The sequence below is a fragment of the Penicilliopsis zonata genome (genome assembly GCF_001890105.1).
Source record: "Penicilliopsis zonata CBS 506.65 unplaced genomic scaffold ASPZOscaffold_27, whole genome shotgun sequence".
In the NCBI taxonomy this organism is placed as follows: Eukaryota; Fungi; Ascomycota; class Eurotiomycetes; order Eurotiales; family Aspergillaceae; genus Penicilliopsis; species Penicilliopsis zonata.
This window is the reverse complement of record NW_019208933.1, coordinates 134,079-160,835: the sequence shown is the minus strand read 5'-3', so window position 1 is coordinate 160,835 and position 26,757 is coordinate 134,079. Positions and strand designations below refer to the sequence as shown.

Here is a 26,757-nt window from a genome sequence, read left to right as displayed (position 1 = left end):
AATCATAAAAACAATTTAGTCAAACTATTCAAGTCATGCAATAAGTCAAGCTATAAGGTAAGATAAGTTATAGTGAAGTATTTTGGTGTTCAATGTTGACAGGCTCTACCTAATTAGGCTTGGTGCCACCTATTTATACCTTGCGTCATAAATACCTCAAACACACCCTATCGTCTTTCATATATCTTCCATATCATTATGGTAGACAGCAGATGAATTGGTAGGAATCCAGCTTGTGTCAATGAGTGGCTTGCAGCCTCTTCTCTTGGGTTCAGAATGGAAAGATCCACGAAGCGGCAGCGACGCGATTCTCCGCAAAAGTCCACAGAAGCCGCAGATGCCCCCAGGTCAATCCTACGTCAGTCAGCCAGGATTCAGAAAAGCCAGGAGGCTCAGCCTAAAGCCTCACTACGCGAGGAATCCTCACTTGCCACTGTGTCAACGCCCGATATTCTCGATGCCGGAGCTTGGGAAGCCCTCAAAGCCCAAGCACAGGAAATTCTCTCCAAGTATTCGCCTTCAAAGGGCAGTACAGATGCTAAATTGATCACCACTTACCAGGCGCTGTTGGAGTTCTTGCCAGAAGGCGGCCGTGAAGCCATCGCCCGGGACGTTGTCAAGGCACAAGGGAGCGACCAGCTGTTTGATGCGTTCAAAAATGTTGTCACCTGTCTCCTCACGCCAAGTAAGTTAAAATATTTTATATATGGTGATTCTAGGTATTGGGATATATATCTAGACTGAGTTAATATTTTTTAGTGAGAGCAGCAGGAGGTAAAACTCCTACCATGTCATCCCCATTTTCAGAAAATCAAGAGGGCGAGTTGACTGAGCGTGCAAAATTGACGAAGCCACAAGTGCGCAGCCAGCAGTTTATTGATGGTTGTTTTGCCCGCGATGACAAGAAGTGTGTTGCTTCGCAATTCCTTGATGAAGAGGAATGGGAAAAGCGAGGTGAGCCCAGCGATGCCGTATATGGGCGGCTTGAGGCTGCTCATATCATACCTTTCAGCTTCGGAATGTTTGAGAAGTCTACGGTACCATTCTTCCCATTCCGTATAGAGAGTTACAAGCTAATAGTTCAAAGGCTTCCAGAGACAGAGCATCCTCGATGTGGGCTATGATACATCGCTGTTTCCCATCAACCCATCAAACCCTACGATCCACCACAATTGATAACCTAGAAAATGGTATTCTGCTTCATAAAACCATTCATGATGATTTCGGCCGTTTTCAGTGCGCTTTCCGTCCCACAGTGAGTCTCCAAGGTGAGCCACAAGCCAACTAGGTAATGATTAACAATTATCTTCAGGACACACCTAATACGTATGTGTTTGTGCACTACAAGAGGTTTTCCATCGAGATGAAGCCATTCGCCCCCGACGGCGTAGAGATCACCTTCAAGAAGGCTCCCGGCTGCGAGGACCTGCCATTGCCTTGCAGGGAATACATCGATTGCCACTATCGGTTGGCCGAGGTCTTTCATGCCTCAGGCATGGGAGAGGAAATTGACCGGCATTTACGCCGCTGGGAAGAGATGAAGCAGGAGGCAGATGAGTTTTACTTGGCTGAAGACGGGAGTTCTGATATTGACTTTATACTTCGTGTTGCCTTCTGGGATGTCCACTGTTGAAATGGTTTTGGGAATTCTAGACATTGACACTACAGATTTAGAAATAGTCACTATTAATAAAGGCAAGATTTAATTTTATAACAATATATATTCAGAGGTAAGGGGCTATATCATCTAGACCCTAAGCTGATAGCTGCTAGGAATCCAAGATATACCCTCTTCAGAAGGTCTACTACATCCTAAACTATAATATTTCTATACTACTAACACACCTCCAACCCGTCCATCTCCCCCTGGGCCCGCCAGTCGTGCAGAATCTGGTTGAAATCATTCACACCGGTTCCCCACGGTGTCCCACGGGATATATCTCCCTCGGCATTGAAGTAGCTGGGCGTGCAGGTACCCATGGTGGCGATGGCCGTGACGGGCCCCTGCCACGGTCCACTCAATGGAGTCACCGGCAAGTCCAGCGCCTCCAGCTGCTGTATATACATATACACTATATCTATATAATTCTTTATTTGTACATCTCTAATACATGCGACCACAGGGTGTGGAAAACAGGGCTTCCCGTCCGCTCAGCCGTACTTAAGCCACACGCCGGTAGGTTAGTAGTTGGGTGGGTGACCACCAGCGAATCCCTACTGTTGCATGTTTTTTATACTTGGCCGTCGATTGAGTAGATATATGCTTTTTGGGTTAATGGCAGGGAAGTCAAGCTGTATGTAATAATTTCTAGTGGTTTAAATACCAAAATGGGAACGAGTCCCTGGGAAGTCAGTATATGCATGTAGCCATATAATTAATCTTTCTACCATTGTTAATATTGTAATGTATTACATGTACTTCTCCTAGGGGTACTTAGGCCTCATAAGAAACATCGGGAAATACCTTTATCCTGCCTGTGGATAGGCCTGGCTGATTATTTCCTAATAAGCTATATATAAGGTTGAACCTCAGCCTTAATGCTGACATATAGTCCATAATGATGGGAGTGTCTAGTCAGTCATTTCAATCATCTAGGTTCATTGCGCCTCAAATTATTGATATCCTCTTATTATGACTGACGATCATAATTCATGGACAACTCGCCTACCTAAATAGGCTAGGTCTGATTATTCCTAAGCTCTTCTTCGACCCTTTTAGTGGGGAAATCCTGGCCCACCTTTCAGCCCCAGCCTTGTACTCCATAACGCAGCTTTTAATTAGTCAGTTCGCTAAACTACCTACACCACTAAACTGGGGAACAAAGCTTGAAGCTAGACTGCGACTTGTCGGTTCTCTTACAGCCAGCCCTGAAGATCCTGGTTGATGTCATAGCCCGTAGATCTATCTCGATTCAGTAGCCGAGATGTTTGCACCGCCTGAATTCATTATTATTAGCCATGAGCTAGTATACTGTCGTTATAATCCTTAATTAGTGTAATAGTATTGAGATTGGGTATAAAAGACCTGTTCATCTAGATTGAAGATTCACCTCAGACTTCAGCAGCATCACCTAGCCTCTTCATTAATCAATCTTAATTCCCTCAAAGCGTTTGAAACATGCACTTTCAACCTACCTTGGTTGCCTCTCTGGCCATCGCCCTCCCGGCCCTGGCCCTTCCCACATCATCTTCAGCTTCCCAGGCCAGTCTTCAAACTGCAGTGCCAGGGGAATCTTCCCTCTTTGTGAACTATCAGGGCAAGAACACCCCCCTCGCGGCAGAGTATCTCCGAGCCATCCCCGCGACAGGCTCAGGCCCTGCCGGGGCAGACGATCTCCTCTTCCAAAACCTGCTCGCCGCCGAATGGGCCATCTACTCCTTCTACCAACTCGGGGCGGAGATGTTCGACGCTTCCGACTTCCCTGACCCTTACCCCAATACCACATACGAGCGTCTTGTCCAGATTCGCGATAATGAAGCCGGTCATGTCCGCATCTTCCAGGACCAGATCTCCAACAACTCCGTCACGCCGGGCCCTTGTCAATACAACTACAACGAGACCATCCAGGGTGACCCTGTGAGCTATCTCGCCTTGCAGGTCTTTCTTGAGGTGTCCAGTATGGCCTTTCTCACTGGACTCATCAACCAGGCCAGCCTGAACATTTCCAAATCGGCCCTGGTGGCGATTGGACAGGTGGAATCCCGCCACAACACCTGGGCTTTGATTGATGCATGGGACGTGAACCCCTTCTCTGGACCCTCGGACACCATCTATCCCTACCCGAACCAGATCCTGGATTCAACCAACACATTCATTGTGGACGGCAGCTGTCCCTCCATCAACCCGATCTACCCTGATCCTCGCCAGAACCTGCCTCAGCTGTCGTTCAACAAGACCGGGACCACTGGAACTCCCGGCTCAGAGATTCAGATCGTCTTCAAGCAAGCGGACAATCAGCCTAGCTTTGATGCCGATACCGACTACTATGCTGTCTTCTATCACGGCTTGGACACGATCAGTGTGCCGTTCGATACCAGTTCCAACACTACTACAATCCCCGCCGAATTCGACAAGGAAGCTAGCATCATTATTGTCAACATTGCGGATGAGAAAGGTGCTCCTACCCAGGAGAGTGTTGTTGCTGGGCCGTTGATTATTTTGGAGCAGCCGGGAGACTTGACTTTGGAGATTAACACTGCTTAAATGGATTAAATTATGTACCATAGTCTTTCTTTTCTATTGACATACACAGCCCTTGCACTCTTATGGTGTATTGTTCTCTAAATGTATACCTTCCAAGCAGCACACAGATATTATTAGATTTATAACATTTATTATATCTTATAATGTCTTGCTTCTTAGGAAGTTTGGTAAAACCCTATAACTATTTTATTTAATATGAGCTAAGATCATTCGAAACTAAGCCTCAGCAACAATCTTAAACTGTTTACCAATAATATATATCAATAGTCTTAGATAGTTCTACTGCAGAGACTTGATTGGCTTTGCAGCACTACACTAAGAATGTTATTTTTTAGACTATAGTAGTTTAATCATGGCATTACAATTTTCATGGTCACCACACTATAGTTGTAAGGATTATATCACTGTGTAGTCTTTAAAGTTCATGTCTGGAATCCTTCAGACTTGAAGAATGTGTAAAATTCAAGACGTGAGGTATGCTATGCGCTGGGAATGTAGCACTATATTTCAACCTTCATCGCTCCTCTCTATACTGTATTGATTGCTTCCATTTACCGGCCTTGCCTTTACAATGTGGCCCCGTGTGCTCATTTTTCTTTCCCTGGCGCTGCTCACCAAGGCACAGTCCTCCGAGACGCAGTCCTCTACGGATGTTTCTTGCGATCAGGATACCCCCTGCCCTGCCGGTCAATATTGTCAAGTCAGCATCTTTTCAGGCTTCACCGAGAACTACTACGATGGGTTCTGTCATGACCGGGGCCAGGTGGGCGATGCCTGTCCCCAGAATCTGATCACCAACTGCGCGGGCGATGGAACCTGCAATCCCTGCTCGTACAACGCCTACTGCAGCCATGGCTTGTGTCGGTATACGGATGTGGATAAATATACAGCCTGCGAGTCCGATGCAGGCTGTTCCGCCGATAAGTTCTGCCGGATTGTTGCTGATGATGAGGAAGACCTGCTCTATTCGACCTGCGAGGTGAGGCCGCAGGTGGGCGATTCCTGCGAGGCCAGTGAATTACACACCAAGTGCCCTGTCGACGCCCAGTGCACGCATGGCCTGTGTCAGTACGTCAACGCCAGTCAACATATCGGATGCCGGTCGGATGAGGATTGTGATGGGACATCCTGCCGGCAGGCTTGGGGAGTCTACGACGTGCCCGACCAAGACGGCGAGGATGAAGTCCTTCTCTATTCTGTCTGTCAATCCATTCCCGAGGTTGGGGAGGCGTGTGACCCGAAATTCACGAGACCCTGCTTCGATGACGCATACTGTGTGGGTGGCCGATGCGTGCGCGAAAGCCGGCTCAATGGTTATTGTAACCTCGACGATGGCTATCTCTGCGGACGAGGGACGCTGTGTGATGATCGGCAGAGACGGTGTTTATCCGATGGAAGTAGTGGTCAAGACCCATGTGGCATCGTACAAGAATGCAGCAGTGCGGCCTACTGTGATGGCAGCATCTGCCGCCGAAAACGAGCGGTCACAGAAACATGCTCGTCGAATGGTGAATGCGAGTCTGAAACCTGCGTCCAGGGTGTCTGCGCACCCGATTCGGGGGCAGTCATCGTCTGCGCGTCAGAAACAGACTGTCCGGTTGTCGCTGGGCGACAGTTCTTGTGTCAGCCCAACCAGGGCGAGGCAGATAGTGCGTTTGCCCGTGTCTGTGGACGACCCATTACCTCGGGCTATGGACAGCGGTGCAAGACAACGGCAGATTGTGCGACAGATGGCTATTCCTGCTACAAGGGAGATTGTATGGATCGCTATAAGGTTCAAGGCAAAGCATGCCAGATAACCTCTGACTGTGGCGGATCACAACGAAAGGGGAACAGCGCCGATTTCTACTATATCAAGTTTGGATTCACCTGTACAAACAATCAGTGTGAATGGTTCAATAAGAATGACGGCTGCGTCGGTATTCTCGACAAAATTACTGTCAATTGTTATGATTAATTAGATGAGGAAAGACTCGAATTATCCCTATAGTTAAGAGCACCCGTCAGTATGGAGTCTATGCCGAAGGGTTGAGGAATCAATGGATTAATTATCTCTTTCTCTTAGTATACTAAGTCATCACCTATTGTGATAACTGGAATATACTAGAGCTGTTTATATAAGCTGCCATCTATTAGAAAGTATAGCTTAAACCTGAGGCTGTCTTGCCATCTAAATCTAAATAAAAAGCTAACAAATATGCTTATCCAATATACTTTAATATGATATGTATCATAATGCGTATCTACACCATCTCTAATCTCGCTCTAATCCTCCACACGCTTCAGACGTTCCAATGACCAGACCCTATAAAAGGTATGACGAGTCTAATTCCTACCAGTAGCCCCAGAGACATCTAGAGCATGGCTGACTAGTATCAGTTGGTAATGCCAGTTTCCTGCTTCGTCGGTTCATTGTGAAGCAGGGATTGACCCTCTGCCTCCTCGTCCGTATAGAGATTCGGGGTATTATCGAACGGATTCGCAGTTCTCTCTCCGTTCCATCCGGATTGCGAGGCCTGAGCTGCCCGATCACAGGATGGACACAGGATGTACATAGTACTACCCCATCGGCGGCGTTTGAGGAGGTTGATCAGGTATTTGTGGTAGATGGCGATGAAGATTGTGTATCCATATGATAGCCTATTCCATTAGTAAAGTAAATATATATACATAAAGAAGGGTTATCCTCATACCACATAAGTAAACATGCGAGATTGGTGTATACATGAGGGATACTCCGTGCGTATACCACATATCTCATCACTCTGGAGGACAGAATCACAATACCGGCAATATAAACTGCGAGGAACAACACGAGGAGAAAAACATCGCTCAGAATCTCAGATTCGGGGTGTTGCTTTCCTGTCTTGCGGTGATTGTAGAGTATATAGATAGAGGCACAGATAGAAAGGATCAACTATTGATATCAGTTTAGCTGTCAGGAGAAGTACTGCTGAAGGATAGGTGGAAACTCCGTACTGTGATGAGCTGGAAAATAGTCTCTGGACTCCCTCTTCTATCAGCAATTGAGGCGATGGCCCATGGAAAAGATAGCCCTGCAATAACCAACTGCAACTTGCGAACCCCTGCGAGAGGATATTCTGTAGAGGACATATCTGTTGTTCAGACAAATTGGTAGTAGTATATGAGTAGTAAGATGTATATAGCCAGTTAAGTGGTACTGCTGAGGAACCTTGATACTCAAATATACCCTGTTGATTTCTGGAAACGTCGCGCGTTGCTGTGACCACAACTTGGGATACATCCTGGCCCATATAATGCTGCTGCCTTCTGCCTTGCTTCTCGACCTTCCATCCAATCATCACTATCAATCAGGGATCCAATGTTTGCAATTCTGTCACGGCCCCATGCTAAGTCGCTAGTAGTAAGCACACCCCACACTTTAAATGCTGCTGCCTCATTCTCTATCCAATCATTGATATCTATGCAGAGAACTACTTGGTTTTTTGTGATGGCTCAGTGCCTTAATGTTGCTGCCTTTAGAAAATAGATAGTATTGATCCTCCTTACTAACTACTTCCTACTTAGTCGGGCGACACGCTAACCCCCCGGGGGAAAAACGCCCGGAGCTAGGGTTTGGAAACAGATACTTCCAGGCTTATGTAGAAGTTACTACTTACTACTAGTCAGTAGATAACTACGTGACTATGGACTACTTGGGCCAGGGTGGCAACGTCCAGTAATACTGAGTGGTCCCTGGTGACGCCCTAGATCCTATCACGGAAAGCGTGTTGTCTAAATAGCTTGGAACAGCAATTATCTTGCCATTTTAGGACCTGGCCTCACCTTCAACACCAAGTACTAATGATACTGACTGAAAATTTCTTTTCTAAGGCATGGCTAACTCTCTGTAAAGTATCAGATCTGCGAACAGCACCGTTGCACACTTCACAGAGCTCTAGTGTTCTAATCTGGTCCTATTCCTATATACTTCACTGCATCTAAAGATCTATCACATACGACCACAGGGTGTGGAAAACAGGGCTTCCCGTCCGCTCAGCCGTACTTAAGCCACACGCCGGTAGGTTAGTAGCTGGGTGGGTGACCACCAGCGAATCCCTACTGTTGTATGTTTTTTATTTTATCTACTTGGCCGTAGATTGTGTTGATATATATGCTTTTTCATACCAGAGGGTTATTATTATTATTGGGACAGAAGGGTTTTATATCAAGACGTGATTTTATCCAATTATAAATCTCCATTGTGCGGAGTGATCCGTACCATGTGGCCCGTGCGACGACGCTAGTCCCTAAGCGAAAATCCGTAGATCCGTACTAAGCCTAGATTAGTATCCAGGCTGCCGTAACTTAATCTCTTCCCTACCTCTTCCCTGACCACCTCTCGATTGGCTCTCCGCAACCTTTTCATTTTTGCAAAAGATTATTGACCAAAACCTTCCAGAACTGTCTAGCTTCATCTTAGCATACTTTACTCACCATGGGCTCCTCTCTCGTGGGCAGTCCTTCTCAGCTGACTGACGCCACGAGCGATGTGACCCTATTTGTCGAGATGCCTACTGATGTACGGTCGCGACTTGAAAAATACCACCCGATTGACGCCGACGACGATACCGTTGAGGTTTTACGTCAAACCTTCAAGCACTTGCCTCCCGATGGCCGAGCCAACCTCGCCGAGGACATCGCTAACTGCCAGTCGGACAGCGGTGTCTACCAACTAGGGCAGCATCTTATAACCGGCCTTCTGACACCACTTCAGGTGGCAGGCGGGAAAATACCCTCGATCACGCCCTCCCCCAGGATCGGAGTAGAGGACTCTATCGAGAATCTGGCGAGCACGATTGATGAATCAATGAAACGAAAGCAGGAGGAACTCCGGAAGCAGTGCCGCCGGCGCGACGGAGAAATGTGTGTAATAAGCGGCTTCTACAATGCGGAAAGCCTGGAGACTGTCCCTCCTGGTAAGACCACGGCTCGTCTAGAAGCTGCTCACATTGTGCCGTTTGCGATTGCCTCGTTTAAAGATGAACCCGAGCGCCAGTACATTACCTCAGTCTGGAACACTCTTTACCGCTACTTTCCTAGCGTTCGATCCCGGATCAATTTTCAGTATACCAACATCAACAGTCTCGCCAACGCCATGATGTTAGAGAGGGGAGTCCACACTGAGTTTGGCAAGTTTAATCTGGCCCTCGAGCCCACCGCTGTCCCCAACCAGTATGAGATCTTAACCTTTCCTTTGCTCCCTGGCTTTACCCGGATGGCCTTGCCCACGAGCAGCAAGGTCACTCTTGTCGCGCACGATGGAAGGGATGAGCTGCCATCACCGATTTTGCTGCAGCTTCATGCTGCAATTGCAAAGATCCTCCACGCAACTGGGCGGGCAGACGCCACCGAGAAAGTGCTGCGGGACTATGATGCTATTGAGGTCATTGCCCGCGATGGGAGTACTAATCTTGCTGCTTTGCTCTCTGTCAGCAGACTCCCTTCCCTGGAGCAGCGGCACCCCAACGTCCGCCGACCGAATGTCATGCCGAACACTGCAGAGGAGCAGAAGCCTGCTGCCCAGTCTTCTGCACGGGCAAGCTGGCCGTATCAGAGCCGCACTGTCGGAAAGGAGAATTGATATCCCCTTCCCTCCTATCCTATTTCTTTCATGTGTCATGTATCCAACACCCCCTGTACTCTTAGTCCTGATACTCTAAAGCATTGGCGTTGGCTGGTCTATCCAGTTTCATCAATAGAGAAAGTGATTGTTTTTTAATTATCTAAACTAAATAAATGCTTTCTTCTACTTTATTTCTCTAACACAACACTGTTTATTGCTGGTTTCATTGACAGAAAAGTATCCCAGTAGAACAATCCTTCGAGCTATAGAAGTATATACTGTACTCAAATATTTCCTGTCTATAGCTTCAATATCTCTCTCTATATAACACCATCATATAAGCATCCTATATCAGAGTTTTACGGTAGATATAGCTATTGACATACTTATCCTATCTATATATTAAAGGAGAGTTATATATTAATAATACTAGGTAGTTATTAGGAGTCCAAGTCCATCAGCAGAAATATCATATGACTTGAAGAGAAACACGTTTCCAGCCCTTCCTCTCTCCCTTGCTCTCTTGGCTCCTTGGCGCCGACTTGGCTGGCCAGGTGAAGACTCTTATTCGCCGTAGATGTGCCATCTGGCGAATGATTTAATGTCTTCCTGTCATCTGCGAGACCTTGTGATGCTTCTATCTAGTGTAGTACTGAAGATCATTGTGATACCCTCCTTATATGAGAGGTGACACTGGGCTTCAAATACTATGTCATCAGCATACGCCATGGTGAGGATATTCTAATAGATAGTCAAGGTGATACTAATCATAGAATCGAATTCCGTGCTTAATATAAGGACCGTAGATCATATATTAATCCTCACAAACATATAGAACAGTTTTCTCTCTTATTAATATGGATACCCATATTCTTCAATCCAGATAATATTATAGGACGCCTGATAGTGCCCATGCGGTAGTACAGTTACCTTGCATCATTTATAGCCAAGCAAGGAGAATGAAAAGGCCATCCATCTGTAGCATTATCTCCTTGGCGATAGCCACATAAATTGACAATTTTCTACTGCATCGGCCATCCTCAACACTCTTTCTCTTCAACCATTGATGTGTGATGATGAGTCCGGAAATAGAAACAAATAGGACTGGCTGGGGGACAGGGAATGAGTCCCATCCCTCGGAGCTAGTCGAAGGGGGTGTATGTTCTATCTTCCAGTAATGTTTTGACAGTCTCCCTGACTCACGATGCAGCGTCTGAATAAGACCGTCAGCGTCCAGGAGCTGCGCAACGCAGTGCCGGGCTATTGTTTCCGGCCCTCACTCTTCTGGTCGACCTTCTATCTCGCCCGCGACCTGACGTATTCGACGGTCTTGCTTGTTGGTCTATGCCGCCTGTGGCAGATGCAAGAGGTGAACGAGTCGCGGCTTCTCTACTATCTTATTGTCAATTTGTATGGCGTGTGCCAGGGCGTTATCTGGACAGGAGTGTGGATTATCGCCCACGACTGCGGCCACGGAGCCTTTTCGGCCTCAGGTCTGGTCAACGATCTTGTTGGGTTCGTCCTGCACTCGAGCCTGCTGGCGCCATATTTTTCCTGGAAGTCTACCCATCGCCGCCACCATATCTATGCCAACCACATTGACAGAGATCTCAACTACGTGCCTCCGCAGCGGGCAGAGTACGCCCGCAAGATTGGCCGCGCAATCGAGATGCTGGATGATATCGGCCAGGATGCGCCGCTAGTTCTTTTCCTGCGCATTCTGCTCCAGCAAGCCATCGGCTGGAACTGGTATATCTTGTCGAACATCACCTGTCCACCGTCCGCCGTCGTCCGGCAGGGCATGTCGGCGTGGCGCCACAGCCATTTCGACCCCTTTGGCGCGCTGTTCCGCGACTCAGAACGGTTGGCCATCATCATGTCCGATCTGGGCTGTCTTGCGACCATCGCTGTGCTGTATAGGCTGTCAAAAGTGTTTGGTGTCGCCACCGTCTTCTGGGCCTATATTGTCCCCTGGACCTGGACGAACCACTGGATAGGTAGAACAACACTGTTACCGAGTCATTGAGCGTGTGTTTCTCTTATGGATTGCACTGATAGGTCTAGTCATGATCACATACCTCCACCATACCCATCCCTCCGTGCCCAAGTACACGGCCGACTCGTGGACCTTTCTGCGCGGTGCGACAGCGACCATCGACCGCGACTTTGGCATCATCGGCACTCACTTTCTGCACCACATCTCGTCCGACCACGTCACACATCACCTCTTCTCCCGTATCCCGCATTACTACATCCCCGTCGCGAGCCGGGCGATCGTCCCGCTGCTCGGGAAGCACTACCATGGGCGCGGTCGGTTCCGCTATCAGGATCTCAAGCTTGCCTTTCGAGACTGTCAGTGGGTGGAAGAGGACGTGGTCAAGGACCAGGCCTTGGGGCTGCGTACAAATGGCGACCCGGATCCTCACCACACGGCGCTCTGGTATCGTGGGGGGATCTCCCCGTCACCAGAGTACAAGAGGCGAGTACATGACAAGATGGATGACTAGCAGTGGGACTTTTTCCATATTTTGTGTTTCTTTTTTCAGTCAGTTAGATTATGAAGAGATTCTAATAAAACCTATATAATGAATCTGAAGAAGTGCATATATATTAAAACACCTGAATATTTAAATAATAATAAAAACTGTAGTAATAGTACTAGCTGACATGGTAGAATAAGTGGGAGATAATAGTGATCCTATTATTATAGATATGTATTAATATATAGCCTAAAGAATAATAACTGAAGATCATCTTTCATATAAAAATCAAGACTACTGAACCCACCCCTCTCTCCTCATCACCTCCTCAGTCCACTCCTCCAGCCTTTCTGCTAGTTTGCCATCCTGGGATGCACTACTCTGCCACCTCGGTTCTCCAAACCGCCGGAAGATTTCTAAATATGCCCCGCTCTGCTCTGCCTTCATATCCGGACTCGCCGCACAGAAGACACTCGTCCACGACCCCTTATCTGCAGGCCATTTCAATCCCAAAAAGCGTAGAACCGAGAGGACACTGCTCATGCCTGACCCCGACTCGAGTACTGATGCGGCGAGGTTCGTATCAACCAGCCCGGGATGCACAGATGAAACCCAGATTTCGCCCTCCCCGTTCCGTGCACAGGCAGAGCCAGGCCCGTACATCCTGTGCAGGGTCTTGGTGTGGAGGATGTTTGCTAGCTTACTCTGTCCATACCGCGACCACGGGCTGCTATCCTTGAGCGATAAGTCATTAAAATTGATGCCGCCCTTGGGCGCCCCCAAGTGGCCCGATGAAGTGAGGTTGACGATGCGTACGCCGCCGGGAGAGAGCGTCTTAGCTGTCCGTAGCATCAGAGGAAGGAGGTGTTTCGTGAGAACCCAGTGCGCGAGGTAGTTGGTCTGCCACTGGGCCTCATGGCCATCTTTAGTTATTTCAAAGGGCGTCGCCATGATCCCTGCGTTGTTGACCAGGCCGTGCAGCGCTGTTTCAAGGCTCAGGAAATGCTTAGCTGCTGCGGCAACGCTGGCGAGGTCCATAAGGTTCATTTGTAGGAGGTCAATGTTGGCTGAGGGATCTTTCTTCCTGATCTCAATAATGGCTGCGGTGCCCTTCTCTACAGATCGGGCACACAGATAAACATGGGCGCCGTGTTTTGCTAGGTGGGCCACAGTGTAGTATCCTCTGTAGTTTATTCATATCAGCCATTCTGGCTTCATTATTCCAAGGGAGAGGGGAGACTTACATGCCAGAGTTCCCACCTGTGACTATGAATACTTTGCCCTTGAGATCGGGGAGAGTGTCGGGATGGAAAGCCATGTTTAAATGAGAAATCAAGGCAATTGAGGCGGCAATACTATGATAGATAATTTAATACTTTATATCAAGCTTTATGTTTGTTAAAAATGAAAGGAATATTGCCATAATTTTATATTACTCTAATAAAATAATCCTTAAGATATATCTTAGATACAGTGAGCAAGCTGCATAGCCTTGGAACAATCACAGCGTATCAAACTTCAAGACATTATAAATAGACTAATAAGTGAATTTCAAGTGGGCAAGTGAGCCAGCTGCATAAAGAATAAGGCTTACTACTAAATGTCTAGCTATTGTTAAGCATATGATAAGGCTTATAATCCTTGTGGGCGATGTGAGCAGGTTGCATGACGCTAGACTTGATTAAATTAGAAACTATAATAATTACCAATGATATCATACTATTCTATTACCCCTGTCTGTCTGCGCCACACCTGCTGAAGAGTAGGGATAACAATTCCTCCGTTCCCGAGTGCCACCGTGAGCAGACTACAGGCGAAGAAACCTGCATCATTCATCAGTAGTTTCATCATCACTGCGATGATAACTTCCGTACAGCATGATTCGTACACATCAGCCTGCAATTTCAACAGCACCAAGCATCCAGCTCGCGTCGAAACCACAATTAGCCGAGGTACGTACCAGGTTGCGTTGCTTACCAAAAAGAACATGACTCACTCGCGGCGTACAGGCGATAGGCAAGGAAGACGACTGGACTGGCATTAAAGATGCTGCAGCACGCAGACGGGCACAGACTAGACTCAGTACAAGGGCATACCGTAAGTAACGCCTTGAGTTCTGTCCCATCAAAACTAACCGTCCACCAGGGAAACGTAAAGCCCTGGTAAAGAAAGCGGAAACACCCAGCGCTGCAGCGGGGCCACTGGTTAGATCAGAAGCGCTGGTAGAATGCTGGGATAATGAACAGCAAACCGTCTCCCTCGTCCCAGCATCGCGAATCAAGCAAATATACAACGCGAGAAATCCCTTACTGCCACCTAACCCGAGAAAAGAGCAGTTTAATATTGTCTTCCCCCTCTGTCCAGACCACCTCATCACCCTTCTTCAATTCAACGCCCTCCGCGCCCTGGCCGTCAACCGCACTCTCATCTCGGGCATCCTCGCCACGCCACTCGATTGTGCTAAAGAAGTTATCCATGTCATCCCTTACCCTAGTAAGCCTGAAATACTCCCTCCAGCACTCCTGCCTACCTTCCTTCAACAAACAGTGCCTCACGGTGACTGGATTGACCTGTTCCCGATTCCAGAGGGACGAGACCGTCTGATCCAGGCCGTCGGCACTTTTGACGAGGACGAGTTGTGGGCTGACTGTATTGGCGGGCTGTATGAGGGCTTTCCTGATGATGAGATCAAGCAACGCGGCATCATCGCGTGGTCGCCACCCTGGGATATCAAGGGGTGGGAAATGTCGGAAGGATTTATGAGGAAATGGGGGTGGCTGTTTAGAGGGTTGCCTGGGGCGCTAGAGGCGACGAATCGGTGGCGGATGGAGAGAGGCGAGGAGCCATTCATTCATGATGAGTGCACATCATATTCAGCTATATGACTTTTTATCATCAGCTGAGCTATATGTTCAAGCTGTAAGTAGTTTTAATATTTAAGCTTACTATGAATATGATTAAATAGGTCTATATATATGCGATTATATAAAGAGATTTGATGGTATCATACTTGTATTTCTTATACAGCATTATTAGTTACTGTTAGACCAGCACTACTAGGTATCTCTATCATCCATATACACCAATTGAGGAGTCATTGAATCTCAAACTGACCTCATCTTATCTCTAATATGCGCAAAGGTTGCATCATGTATGTTAATAATATAAGTACTAACTCTTATATATAACCCAGTTATTCTCCTCAAACCCTTCTAATAGAAATGATAGATGTTTATATCAGACTACCTAAATCTTCTCTCCTATGCGGTATGCCTGAGAAGAGCATATGACAGATAATATTCTTATGAGATACTAGAACGTTGACTTATTCAATGAAACTATGTCATGGCTGCTACCTAGATAATTCGTCCCTATAATGTCTGGTCCTATCATATAAAGTCAAATGAAGTTTCTGATAAGTATTAGAGAACGTAGCACAAGTAGAAGCAAACCTCTACCTGGAAGATGATTCTAAATACCTTCTTAAGTATCTTCATATTTTCATACCATTGTGCCCACTGCTGCAATTAAATTTCAAACCTAGTGCATTAAACTTGATTCATCATATAACTATCTTCTTTATTATATATAGTACACAGGAAGGTCATATGAAGCAGTCACCTGACTAGGTGAGGAGTAGAGGTAAGGGGACCAAGGAGCCGTTTATGTGTAACCATTGTACAGCTCCTCCTCATCAGAACAACCTCATTTTTCATTTTTCTCCTCACTCATATCCAGCACTCAAAATGGCAATGGCCACCCACCCCCCCGAGGTGCAAGCCGGATTGACGACCTTCTGGCTGCCCATGTCGACCGCCTGACCATCTACTTCCGGTTGTGAAAGTTCAGAATGGAAATACGTGCCCACCTCCCTTGTAGCATGGGATCCAGGATATGGTATCTGGGTCCAGCCTGGCCTCCTTTGCCAGCCCCCGCAAATGACATCCTGGTGGGATGCCAACCATATTTTGTCCCAGGTGGACTTGCATGCGACGCAGCTCAGTATCGGGCCCGTTGTCTGCCCGGATGCCTATACCACGGCGACGACGAGTGTGAATGAGGCTAGCAGTACTTTGGTTGCCTGCTGTCCGAGGTATGTGTTTTTTCTTTATATAAAGATGTATATTACACGGCTAACCCTTGCGGCTCAAGTTCCTACGATTTTGTGGAATGGATGGGGGTGGGAAATACAGGCGAATGTTCCTCGCAGCTACACGTCGGCCAGGTCATCGAATACGTCCTCTCAGATGTAGTGGCATCAACATGGTCATCCTATACATCGACGGTCAATACCGCCTCGCTCGCATATGCTATTCCGGTCAACGGGTGGCTTTTCCCTACTTCTACTGAAAAGGCGACATTCATCTCCACTTCTACTGAAAAAACGACATTCATCTCTACTTCTACTGGAACAACGACCCCGATCTCTACGTCTACAGCGGCGGCCCAAACACATTATACAATAGATTCCACCAATTCCATTCCACCCAGACATTCAAACCTGACAACAGCAGACACAGTAGGCATTGCTGTGGGCAGCAGTGCTGGTATACTCGCCGTCTGCCTTGTTCTACTGGCGGTCCTCCGACGACAACGAAAAAGGAATATCAGTAGTGACAAAGATGATCCTTCCATTTTGCCCCCTCTTCCTTCTCGTCCTCCTGCTGGTGCTATTCTGGTCGAGGTCCAGGCGAAGAGTATGTCTGAATTACCTGAGAGGGATAGAGCGGAGTTGCCTGGAGTAGCATACGGACAATAGAAGCAAGCAAGAGAGCTAGGGTTACTACCCTGGGTGGATTCTGATTAGTGGTAATGTTAGAAGTGATTGAACAATTAGATGACGCACTATTCCTGTCTCTATCCTTATAATAGTAGTCTTCTTTTCGCCCTGAGGTCTTGAATATTAGTTAATGGAAAGGAGGTACGTAGAGTATGACGGAAAACAGTTCACTAAGACATCTAATCTATTAATATACCCTTTTTCAATATCACCGACTTTAAAGCGATGGCTCATCTTTGGCTGATGAGATGTTGCTGGAGAAGGCAAAGCAGCAGTACAAAGCAGCTATAGATGGGGTGATTAAGACATATGACCATGGTATTTATTATAGAGGCATATGGCTATTGTATAGGCTTCAAGCATACAATGCATTTAAGATGTCTAGGTCTGGCCTCTAATCACCCTCTCTACCTGTTGCAGGGTATTCAGATCTTCATTCTCCTTTTGGATGTGCAGACATCGGCTCTTCATCTGTTTGCTTTCCATGACTTTATCAATCGCCCGTCTGAGATCCCCAACACCTGGTCTATCTGTCTTCATGTTGACTGCAATTCCTGCCCATTCTCCTCTGCTAGCAACCTCGGCCTTGTCCGCTGATTATCATAAGAAATTAGCATACATACAGTAGGTAAGCAGTAAGTGTAAGAGATAAGATGATGAATAGATATACATACGTCCTGCTCCTGCAATCTCCATTGGCACTGCATGCATCACCGCGTGCATAAACCCGCCGTATCCCCCGTTCAGCACGAAGACGTCCGTGTACGGCAGGATGGCGTCATAGGCGAGATAATCAAAGACCTTTGTATTCGAAGGAATCTCAATGTCCGGCAGCGATGCCCCCTTGACTCCCAACAGGGCTATCACGAGTAGGTCCTCCCGGTCTGCCAGGGCACAGATGGTCGGGATGATCAGAGCAGTGTAATCGAGAACCAGCGTGCCCTGAGTGACCACCACAATTCTCTTCTTCTTCGACAGCTTGTCTGAGACAAGACCACCCGGCAGGTTGAGAACGATAGGGATAGGGTTCCTCTTCCTCGACAGTCCGCCGATAAATGTCACCACAGGTGAGAGATCACTGCGTGGATATTCAATGCTTGGACTACAGGGCTGCAGGAGCCGTCCAGAGAGGTAACACCAGTCATCCATGCTAGTCATTTTCTGCTTGGCGCCAAGTTGTGAATAAATTGCATTGGCATAATTTACTAGATCATCTTGTAAGGGCTTCCCGGCCGCGTACATGGCTACATTGCGTGCGCGACCCTCAGGGCTCGCATCGGGGGGAAATCCCGATTCAAAGGGGGCAGTGTCGATGCTCGAGACGGCTAATGGGGCTGTATTAAAGGTGATCACAGTTGGGAAGGTGCTGTAGCCCGCCGGTAAGGGGGCGTCGAGCAGAAATGGCCAGACGCCCATGAACATGATCTCCTGGAGGATGACAACTTCGCGTGTTGGGTGAGCCGCGCGGAGAGACTCGAGAACACCCTGCAATGAGCGCATCCGGTGAGCTGTCGTATCGATGAAAGCGTGTTTGACTTTGTCGATCAATCGCTCTGGAGTTGGGGGAAGCTGATGCTGACTGTCCGGCACGCGGCTGTCTTCAATCTGGTGAAAGATGGACCCTGTTTGCATGATCGCCGGGGCAAAAGCATCGCCGCCAATGAAATGCACTTCAAAGCCGCCCTGATGTCTTAGGTACGCGGCATAGGGAAGGAGGGGGTTTGTATGGCCCGGAATGGGCGGGCAGGCAATAACTACAATAGTAGACATGGTAGAGTGTAGTCGATGGTGTATGGAATAGATATGGTTAATCGCAGAAAGACCGAAGAGTGTTCTATTTAAGAAAGTTGATACCTCGTATGGACACTACATCAAAGTAAGCACTATAACTACTTAACTATCAACTAAACGAGCTTAACGAGCCAGCCTATGAATAACCAAATAGCTTGCTTTTAGCATAATGTTCTAACAGCCCAGTAAATATATATTATAAAGTAATCGGATACTTGCTAGAGAGGCCTATTTAGTTGTTGAAGGGCAATGCAGACCTATGTGTATTGTCATTATCCTGTATTACAGCCCAAAAGCTTTTAGAGTTGCTAGTCTCTAGTTTGGCGGCTAAGAGCTACATCACGCTCTCACCTTCCTAAATTAGCAACTATCATTGTCGATAACCCTTGGAAATTTCAAAGCTGGCACCATCATCTAGGTGTATATGCCCCTATACTAGCTGTAACTCTACCCTATACCCTACACTTTAGCTCCCCAGGGCTCCGTGTTGTCAGGTATAGACCTTGCTGAAAAGCCACACAGTTGCAGAGCTAATACATGTATTATATATCAGTACAGGGATATAAGAAAGGTAGATGAATTAGAACTATGTTAAGTCTTATAGTGTATGAGCATTCCTTCTTTTGTAAACCTTTATTTTTCCGCTAATATGGTCACCCGCAACACTTATTATATAAAGGTTAGAAGACGGCTCTTGGTGCTGTCTAATGGTCGTACCACTCGACCTCCACCGGCTGCAGACCTGATCCTGATCAGCAGATGAGCTCCCAGCAACTGCTAATGCCAACGGCTAGGCTGGCTACGGAGTATGTAGTCCTCCGTATACCCGACCCATAGAACCCACCCCAACCTGCTTTAACCTGACCCGACCCGGGCCCGGGTCGTAGGGTCCTGATTGGTGGAACCCATAAATCAAGCATCAAGACCCACCCAAGGAGTATGGGTAAACCCACCACGGGTCGGACTAGGCTTAACCCACAGGCGCTCCGTATATTGAATTGCAATACCCCGTAGCATATTAAAGACAGTAATTATTATTATATAAGCTATATATATATGAATTTATATAGATTTAACCGAGGTTCATTATATATGTATTCATGATACTGTTAATACCACTGTAATTTCTATGGGTCAGGCATGGGTAGAGCCCGGCCCATACTAAGTCTATTTTGGATAATCTTTTGCTAGTCATATATGATGGGTACCCGTGGGCCATCCAATCGGAGCTCATGCTCCCATGGGTGGGCATGGGGCTGCCTTAGGCAAATCTCAGCATCTGATGCTCTGACCCCGACATGGGTCGGGTATCGCCAGTCTACTGGCAACGGCCTGTACCCGTGTAACATGTCATCTAGATACCACGCTTCCTAATCTATTCAGCTTCAAAGGCATCTCTGATTCATCATATATCTCTCCACGCTCCGCACTAGTATCATCAAGACGGCACTGTCTTGGGCGTTATAGTTTATAAGCTGGATTCCGTATAGTCTGTAGAGCAGTGTTCTGGTGAGTAGATGTGCCGAGGCATATAAGACAGCATGGAGTACTTTACATGCTCACTTACTCAGTATAAGGCAGCTGAACACCTTTATGATAATATTATATGATTCAAATACTAATAACGGCCCACTGGACCTTAGCGGCGCCGATGACTGCTAATTACCTGAATCATAGTCTCAGATGATTGAATGTATGCCGTACGACTTGATCGGCCGCTCCAACCATTCCACGTTTTGTACAACGACGGAAACCCACATGTATCGTTCAGGCCTAGCATTGGAATCAGTAAGCATGTCGCGCTAGACGCCGGGCAAGGCTCTCTATGATAAGCTCGGGATTTGACCGAGGCAAGGCGTCTGCTCTGGGTGGTCTTTTTGGCCTGCCTGGTTCGTGTTTTGCTACAAAGAACTGGCCTAGAAATGTCAATCGAGAGGCAGTATGGGATAGCAATACAATTGTAACTATACGTCGATATAAAAATTATGAGGAGGAGAGATGAAATGCTTATCTTGAACTTAATTATATTCAATTCGCTGGAGAAGACGAACTGTTGACTGGGAGACAATGGTCAATCTAGCCGAGTACCCCTGCCTGGGTATATTTAGAATATCACTGGTAAATATCAATCCACTTGCTCTAGGATACTGGGAAGCTTGATTGATCAAGCTCAATCAGCCAGTTTAGACCATGCATGGACAGCGAACACCATGTGATGTTTATGAAATAGGAAATAATCCGGCGGAGTCTTCAGATATAAAAAGGTGTTCATTCCCATACAGATCTTCCTTTCCTTCCATCATCCCAACAATCCTACTACCAACGATCTACCATCAACAATCCTAATAGCCGCCAACATGAAGATTACCTCTCTTTCGATTGCTCTTGTCCTCTCTCTTGCTACTGTCGTGGCTGCATCTCCTGCCGCGGCCAAAACCTGTCATAAGAAGCACTGCCCCAAGGAGATTTTGAAGACTTGCTGTAAATCCACGGATGGGGAGGGCTATTGCGCCGGGGGCTACTGCTACTGCGGTATCGCCTGTCTCTAAGCTACCTGGAGGTTAATAAATGGATATTCTTCTGTTCTTGGGAGAAGGCTAATCAGATGGTGTACAGCTTGATTCAGATCTGCAAAATGGCGTGTCGTTGATACAAGTCCATCCAATTGGCATATTTCAAGTCATGTATCTATAGAGAGAATTGCATAACAACATTATTTTTCAACTTTGAGGAATATCTAAGCAATTACTGTAATATTCATTCACTTGATATGATGCTCCAGCCAGAAACTGTTTATTGTGTAGCCATGACATTAAAGAATATATCTCTATTAGGCCTCGCTAGCACTTGTTGTTTCACGAGTTGGTTTTATTTTAGTAACCCGCAATAAAGCAATAAATACTCTGTAGCTCAGTCAGAGAATGGAAGAGCTCTTATTTAGGGATAAGGAGGAATCCTTCACCCTATTACTGATATCTAATTAATCAAATTACATATCCTGTACTCCCTATGTCTTTCACACCTTCCCTGGTGAATAGAATAAGCAACATAAAATAGGTGGGCAGTCGCTCTTGCTGGGCTGTGGCTTAACTCAGCCTCGCTCTCGCCGTCACTTTCCTGCTCGTCTCGTCGGTTTGCATCCGATGACTGGCAAGAGACAGCTCTCTTGATGCTACTCCCCGACCTTGCGCAGGCCAGAGCACTGTGGCTGTTGTCCCGGGGACGACTGCGCCTTTCTTTTGACTTAAGGAAACTGTAAAGAGCTAAATAGTTATATTAAACCGACAAAACAGATAGCTTTTAAAGTAACAATATCAAATAGTCTTAGGTTCTTCTCTAATACTATCGATTTTAATAAGAAATGTCCGTCGGAAGTCAATGATAGATATCCGATGTTGGATATGCGTATATCCAGCGTAATTAGGCGCCAATTCTTAAAGCCTCTGTTTCCAGCCTTGTTTTTATTGGGGTTCGAAGAAATCCAGTCTCCACCATTGCCCTATCTTTATTTCCATTGGTGATAAAGTGTCCATCCTGATACTCATACTGTGTTGCTTCTTGCCGCCGAGCCCCGCAGTTGTAACAAGGCTGAATATTGCTAGTTAGCTGACAGCAGTACTCTTCTTTTTTTTCTCCTTCTCTCCTGGTATCAACATAGTCAACATTGAAAGCCTGTCATCTCTTCATATTTGTAGTATTATTTGACTAAATAACTTCATGGAGAGGATGGCCAAGCTCTTCCCCGCACGGGAGCTGTTTCAGATCGGCTGGATCTGCGCCTTGCCTATCGAGGCAGCAGCATCCAAGCTGCTCCTTGATGAGAACTTTGGCATCCTTGAAGAGCAGGATGCGGCAGACACAAATTCATACACCTTGGGCCGAATCGGAAACCACTATATCGTCATCGCATGCCTTCCCGGCGGCCAATATGGAACCACTTCGGCGACTACAGTTGCAATCAACATGATGCGTACATTTTCCGCCTCGCTGCGGATCGGCGTGATGGTTGGTATTGGAGGGGGAATCCCATCCGCCACCCATGATATTCGACTCGGCGACATCGCAATCAGTTACCCGGAGGGTGTCTGTGGTGGTGTGCTTCAATATGACATGGGGAAAGTTGGTGAAGGTGGTAAACTTCGCCGCACTGGATTCTTAAGCAGCCCACCAAAGTCACTCTTGACCGCTGTCAGCAATATGAGAGCAGTCGAGCTCACTGATGACCATTGCTATCCCGACTACATTCAAAACGCGATGACAAGAACTGTACGAACAAGGAAAACCTTTGGCCGACCTGATGGGGATCGATTATTCAAAATTCAGTATGAGCATCCTGCCACTGCAGCCATGTGTGAGTGTTGTCTAGCAGAGTGGGAGGAGGCTAGGATAGAGCGCGATAATAGTGACCCACGACCGCACTATGGCATCATTGCGTCAGGGAACGCGGTCATGAAGCATGCAGTGACAAGAGAACAGCTACGCCAGGAGACCGGTGCCTTATGTTTTGAAATGGAAGCAGCAGGTCTGATGTTGGATTTTCCTTGCATAATCATCCGCGGTATATGTGACTACGCCGATTCACACAAGAACAAGGAATGGCAAGGGTATGCTGCATTGGCGGCTGCATCGTATGCCAAGGAGTTGCTTGGATATGTGCCTCGCGCTCAAGTGTCGCAAGAAAAGCTGGTGGCAGAGGTCTGTGGTAAGTAAAAGCAGTTCAAATCCATGGTCACTTAATACTCCTACGATGTCACTTTACTAAGCTTCCTGTAGTTGAGATTCTCGGTGAACTAAAAGGCATCGGTCAAGGATTAGACAGAGTGCTAAATCAACAAGCAAGTTACCATCATGAACAAACCACAAGGTTCTTGACCGACTATCAACAACGCTGTCACCAGGCATTCAAGACGTCGACGTATGAGCAGTTCAAGAACAACAACCCAACCCGGATAGAAGGAACATGTGAATGGGTTCTGAAGAGCCCCCAATATCTCAATTGGTGGAAGAGCAGCTGCAATGATCTTTTATGGATATCGGCTGATCCTGGCTGTGGGAAATCAGTGCTTGCAAAATCACTCATTGACCTTGACTTCCAAACATGCGGGCTGGATCTATCCATCTGTTACTTTTTCTTCAAGGACAATGATGAACAAAACAACCTGGCTACAGCGCTATGTGCCATCCTTCATCAGCTCTTCGCACAGCAGCCGGATCTATTACAGTATGCCTTGCCATTATGGGAGAAGAACGGGTCGAAGATCCGGCAAGAAGTTGATGAACTTTGGCGCCTCTTTATGACAGCAACATCTGATCCTGCATTGGTCAATACCATTTGTGTTCTTGATGCGCTTGATGAATGCCGCCCAGATGACCGGGATAGATTACTTCAGAAATTTACATCCTTCCACCAGAAGACTCATTCATCAGCTCACGGCACCTGGTTGAAGTTCTTGATTACTAGTCGCCCTTATCACGATATCAAATACCATTTCCAAACCGTCACGGATTCCTTTCCCCATGTTCATCTCCAAGGTGAAGAGGAAAACGATCAGATACACGAGGAGATCAATCTTGTTGTGAAAATGAGGGTGGCAGAGTTAGCTAAAGCCTTATCACTATCACCATATATACACCGGCGACTTGAACAACAGCTGCTTCAGATGCAACATCGCACCTACCTTTGGTTATATCTGGCTCTCGAGGACATCCGCACCATGTTTCAGAATAGCCTTCGACCCGATGAAGAGTCGATTCGACTGATTCCGAGTTCTGTGGATAATGCATACAGGAAGATCCTCGCCAATATCCCGTTAGACCAAGCAAAGACGGTGCGAAAAATCTTTCAGATTATCGTTGCCTCAAGGCGCCCTCTGACGATCGAGGAAATGGCCATGGCTTTGGGTGTGGCTATTTCGCCTCACTCGCTTACCCCAGAAGAGGCCGGACTGGATCCAGAAAGAATGAAAAGAATCATACGACAATTATGTGGTCTGTTTGTCTTTATCAACAATTCAAGGATTTACCTTATCCACCAGACTGCCAGGGAGTTCCTGACGCGAATGGAAACCGCGGACACCTCCAATTATACGTTCTTCTTCGACGTCGCATCTGCCGAGACACAAATGGCAGAAATCTGTATTCGATATCTAACAATGAACGACCTTGGTAGTGTACCAACCAAAGAAAACTCCAACATTCAAAGTCTCCTGGCATATTCCGCGGTGCACTGGCCGGATCACGTCCGAAACATGTCATCGACAATGGATCCTGACGTGGAAGGTCGATTGTATCGTTTATATGACACTGATACTGCCCGGTTTGACTTGTGGTTTCCTTTCTTCTGGGACGCAGCCATGCCATTTCGAGAATGTCCAATGAATGCACTTCATCTCGCAGCTTTCAATGGACATATCAATGTGGTTCAGAACATTACTGGCAGGAATGAATACCACATTGATGATACTGATACCACAGAAACAACCGCACTGATGTGGGCATCAGAGAATGGACACCTTGCGGTTGTTGAAGCACTGTTGGAAAAGGGAGCAGATGTTAAGATCCAGGGTGGATATTGTGGCAATGCTCTCCTGGCTGCTTCTTACAATGGACATAGCAACGTTGTACAAATGCTGCTGGATAAAGGAGCTGATATCAATACCCAAGGAGGGTATCTTGGCAATGCTCTCCAGGCAGCAGCATATAATGGGCATCATCAGGTTGTGCAGATGCTGCTGGATAACGGGGCTGATGTTAACGCTCAAGGAGGAAACTTTGGCAATGCCCTTCAGGCAGCGTCATCCAATGGAAAAGAGAACGTGGTGCAAGTCCTTCTGGATAATGGAGCTGATATCCATGCTGAAGAAGTACAGTATGGGAATGCCCTCCAGGGAGCAGCATATAATGGTCAAGAGAAGGTTGTCAGGATGTTATTGGATCGAGGAGCTGATGTCAATGCGCAGAATGGGCGATATGGCAATGCCCTCCAAGCAGCTTCATATAAAGGTCATGCACAGGTGGTACAGGTGTTATTGGACAGGGGAGCTGATGTCAATGGTCAAGGAGGACATTTTTCCAATGCCCTCCAGGCAGCATCGTATAATGGCCACGAGAAAGTGGTTCAAATGCTTCTGGATAATGGGGCTGATATGCATGCTCAAGGAAGCAGGTATGGAGATGCACTTCAGGCAGCATCATACAAGGTACAGGAGAAAGTGGTGCAAATATTGCTTCGTGCAGGTGCAAGGAAGAGAGGCGACTCTACATAATGAGGATGAGACGCACTCAAGTATATGGGTAGGGAGAGCTCTCTCCGTCTGGACGATAGGAATGGTGGCGGAGGCCTTTATTTTGCTGCCCTTGAAGCCCCTCCGTCATCAAGTCTGCTACCGTACAATCAAGTCATCTCCATCGTGGGTCCAACATTGTGGCGGCGTGGATCCTGGAGAGATCAAGATTCGGTCATAGCTCGAAGTCTTTGACCCAACCAAGGTCTTTTGGCGATGCTCTCTCATAAAAGGTGCTGTAGAAGCTCTAGTCCTTGTTATAATCGAACAATCTCACTCATATGAAGACGCATATGGCATTCGACTAGGCGACGCTATATAAAAAAGGAAGGAAGATGCAGCAGACGGCAGCGCGGTAGCAAAGCCACAAGATACGTAGTGGCCCGAGGGGTTTAGTAACAACGTGGTTAATAATCCAGTATTAATAATAATAGTAAGCATATAGATATATAATATATTATAAATAGTATTTAAGCTAGTATTATAATTTATAAACTAGTTTTAAGGTTGTGGTATGGTTATAAAATAGTTATAATAGTTATAATATAGTTATAGTAAGGTTATAAAATAGTTATAAAAGATAATTAATAATAAAAAATTAATATAAATATTAATATTGTTCACTACCACAA

At 46.8% G+C, this 26,757-nt stretch overlaps 14 protein-coding genes across 14 annotated transcripts; 10 read left to right on the top strand and 4 right to left on the bottom strand.

The window, feature by feature from the left end:
- Positions 1–198: 198 nt before the first annotated feature.
- On the top strand, positions 199–1,640 carry ASPZODRAFT_104994 (hypothetical protein). Its single transcript, XM_022720876.1, has 4 exons — positions 199–685; positions 760–1,037; positions 1,088–1,255; positions 1,313–1,640. The coding sequence occupies exons 1-4, from the start codon at positions 277–279 to the stop codon at positions 1,631–1,633; spliced, it is 1,176 nt and encodes a 391-aa protein (XP_022577091.1). The 5' UTR covers positions 199–276; the 3' UTR covers positions 1,634–1,640.
- Positions 1,641–1,754: 114 nt separating this feature from the next.
- On the bottom strand, positions 1,755–2,067 carry ASPZODRAFT_20347 (hypothetical protein; the record flags this gene model as incomplete). Its single annotated transcript, XM_022727576.1, has 2 exons — positions 1,755–1,769; positions 1,846–2,067. The coding sequence occupies 2 exons, from the start codon at positions 2,065–2,067 to the stop codon at positions 1,755–1,757; spliced, it is 237 nt and encodes a 78-aa protein (XP_022577090.1).
- A 963-nt stretch (positions 2,068–3,030) lies between these two features.
- Positions 3,031–4,405, top strand: ASPZODRAFT_137197 (hypothetical protein). Its single transcript, XM_022724243.1, has one exon. The coding sequence runs from the start codon at positions 3,119–3,121 to the stop codon at positions 4,202–4,204; it is 1,086 nt and encodes a 361-aa protein (XP_022577089.1). The 5' UTR covers positions 3,031–3,118; the 3' UTR covers positions 4,205–4,405.
- Positions 4,406–4,775: 370 nt separating this feature from the next.
- Positions 4,776–6,161, top strand: ASPZODRAFT_20345 (hypothetical protein; the record flags this gene model as incomplete). Its single annotated transcript, XM_022727575.1, has 1 exon — positions 4,776–6,161. The coding sequence occupies one exon, from the start codon at positions 4,776–4,778 to the stop codon at positions 6,159–6,161; it is 1,386 nt and encodes a 461-aa protein (XP_022577088.1).
- A 94-nt stretch (positions 6,162–6,255) lies between these two features.
- ASPZODRAFT_137196 (hypothetical protein) lies at positions 6,256–7,600 on the bottom strand. Its single transcript, XM_022724242.1, has 3 exons — positions 7,184–7,600; positions 6,898–7,121; positions 6,256–6,844 (listed from the first exon to the last, which is right to left on the bottom strand). The coding sequence occupies exons 1-3, from the start codon at positions 7,316–7,318 to the stop codon at positions 6,580–6,582; spliced, it is 624 nt and encodes a 207-aa protein (XP_022577087.1). The 5' UTR covers positions 7,319–7,600; the 3' UTR covers positions 6,256–6,579.
- A 965-nt stretch (positions 7,601–8,565) lies between these two features.
- On the top strand, positions 8,566–9,905 carry ASPZODRAFT_137195 (hypothetical protein). The gene has a single exon (XM_022724241.1). The coding sequence runs from the start codon at positions 8,664–8,666 to the stop codon at positions 9,807–9,809; it is 1,146 nt and encodes a 381-aa protein (XP_022577086.1). The 5' UTR covers positions 8,566–8,663; the 3' UTR covers positions 9,810–9,905.
- Positions 9,906–10,867: 962 nt separating this feature from the next.
- On the top strand, positions 10,868–12,298 carry ASPZODRAFT_76443 (hypothetical protein; the record flags this gene model as incomplete). The annotated part of the gene is made up of 3 exons (XM_022730087.1): positions 10,868–10,948; positions 11,002–11,788; positions 11,856–12,298. The coding sequence occupies 3 exons, from the start codon at positions 10,868–10,870 to the stop codon at positions 12,296–12,298; spliced, it is 1,311 nt and encodes a 436-aa protein (XP_022577085.1).
- Positions 12,299–12,565: 267 nt separating this feature from the next.
- ASPZODRAFT_76435 (hypothetical protein) lies at positions 12,566–13,589 on the bottom strand (the record flags this gene model as incomplete). Its single annotated transcript, XM_022730085.1, has 2 exons — positions 12,566–13,454; positions 13,516–13,589. The coding sequence occupies 2 exons, from the start codon at positions 13,587–13,589 to the stop codon at positions 12,566–12,568; spliced, it is 963 nt and encodes a 320-aa protein (XP_022577084.1).
- Positions 13,590–14,094: 505 nt separating this feature from the next.
- On the top strand, positions 14,095–15,239 carry ASPZODRAFT_137193 (hypothetical protein). The gene is made up of 3 exons (XM_022724240.1): positions 14,095–14,223; positions 14,281–14,368; positions 14,417–15,239. The coding sequence occupies exons 1-3, from the start codon at positions 14,149–14,151 to the stop codon at positions 15,154–15,156; spliced, it is 903 nt and encodes a 300-aa protein (XP_022577083.1). The 5' UTR covers positions 14,095–14,148; the 3' UTR covers positions 15,157–15,239.
- Positions 15,240–16,017: 778 nt separating this feature from the next.
- ASPZODRAFT_2119698 (hypothetical protein) lies at positions 16,018–17,070 on the top strand (the record flags this gene model as incomplete). The annotated part of the gene is made up of 3 exons (XM_022727787.1): positions 16,018–16,079; positions 16,116–16,364; positions 16,424–17,070. 3 exons carry the CDS (start codon positions 16,018–16,020, stop codon positions 17,028–17,030), a joined length of 918 nt encoding a protein of 305 aa, XP_022577082.1. The 3' UTR covers positions 17,031–17,070.
- Positions 17,071–17,432: 362 nt separating this feature from the next.
- Positions 17,433–18,821, bottom strand: ASPZODRAFT_76622 (hypothetical protein; the record flags this gene model as incomplete). The annotated part of the gene is made up of 2 exons (XM_022730110.1): positions 17,433–17,644; positions 17,726–18,821. The coding sequence occupies 2 exons, from the start codon at positions 18,819–18,821 to the stop codon at positions 17,433–17,435; spliced, it is 1,308 nt and encodes a 435-aa protein (XP_022577081.1).
- Positions 18,822–21,155: 2,334 nt separating this feature from the next.
- Positions 21,156–21,541, top strand: ASPZODRAFT_137192 (hypothetical protein). The gene has a single exon (XM_022724239.1). The coding sequence runs from the start codon at positions 21,200–21,202 to the stop codon at positions 21,389–21,391; it is 192 nt and encodes a 63-aa protein (XP_022577080.1). The 5' UTR covers positions 21,156–21,199; the 3' UTR covers positions 21,392–21,541.
- A 1,027-nt stretch (positions 21,542–22,568) lies between these two features.
- On the top strand, positions 22,569–24,061 carry ASPZODRAFT_104980 (hypothetical protein; the record flags this gene model as incomplete). Its single annotated transcript, XM_022720875.1, has 2 exons — positions 22,569–23,544; positions 23,616–24,061. Coding segments are annotated over 2 exons (1,422 nt in total), but the record flags the coding sequence as incomplete, so codon positions are not given.
- A 33-nt stretch (positions 24,062–24,094) lies between these two features.
- ASPZODRAFT_49644 (hypothetical protein) lies at positions 24,095–24,895 on the top strand (the record flags this gene model as incomplete). Its single annotated transcript, XM_022728410.1, has 1 exon — positions 24,095–24,895. A coding segment is annotated over one exon (801 nt), but the record flags the coding sequence as incomplete, so codon positions are not given.
- Positions 24,896–26,757: the final 1,862 nt, after the last annotated feature.

Coding starts and splice junctions, on each gene's coding strand:
- ASPZODRAFT_137197 (XM_022724243.1), top strand. CDS start 3,119: ATGCACTTTCAACCTACCTTGGTTGCCTCTCTGGCCATCGCCCTCCCG.
- ASPZODRAFT_137192 (XM_022724239.1), top strand. CDS start 21,200: ATGAAGATTACCTCTCTTTCGATTGCTCTTGTCCTCTCTCTTGCTACT.
- ASPZODRAFT_137195 (XM_022724241.1), top strand. CDS start 8,664: ATGGGCTCCTCTCTCGTGGGCAGTCCTTCTCAGCTGACTGACGCCACG.
- ASPZODRAFT_137196 (XM_022724242.1), bottom strand. CDS start 7,318: ATGTCCTCTACAGAATATCCTCTCGCAGGGGTTCGCAAGTTGCAGTTG. Junction 7,122..7,183: donor CTATTTTCCAGCTCATCACA/GTACGGAGTTTC, acceptor TGATATCAATAG/TTGATCCTTTCTATCTGTGC. Junction 6,845..6,897: donor CTCGCATGTTTACTTATGTG/GTATGAGGATAA, acceptor CTAATGGAATAG/GCTATCATATGGATACACAA.
- ASPZODRAFT_137193 (XM_022724240.1), top strand. CDS start 14,149: ATGATTCGTACACATCAGCCTGCAATTTCAACAGCACCAAGCATCCAG. Junction 14,224..14,280: donor CGAAACCACAATTAGCCGAG/GTACGTACCAGG, acceptor CGCGGCGTACAG/GCGATAGGCAAGGAAGACGA. Junction 14,369..14,416: donor ACTCAGTACAAGGGCATACC/GTAAGTAACGCC, acceptor ACCGTCCACCAG/GGAAACGTAAAGCCCTGGTA.
- ASPZODRAFT_104994 (XM_022720876.1), top strand. CDS start 277: ATGGAAAGATCCACGAAGCGGCAGCGACGCGATTCTCCGCAAAAGTCC. Junction 686..759: donor CACCTGTCTCCTCACGCCAA/GTAAGTTAAAAT, acceptor AATATTTTTTAG/TGAGAGCAGCAGGAGGTAAA. Junction 1,256..1,312: donor AGTGCGCTTTCCGTCCCACA/GTGAGTCTCCAA, acceptor AATTATCTTCAG/GACACACCTAATACGTATGT.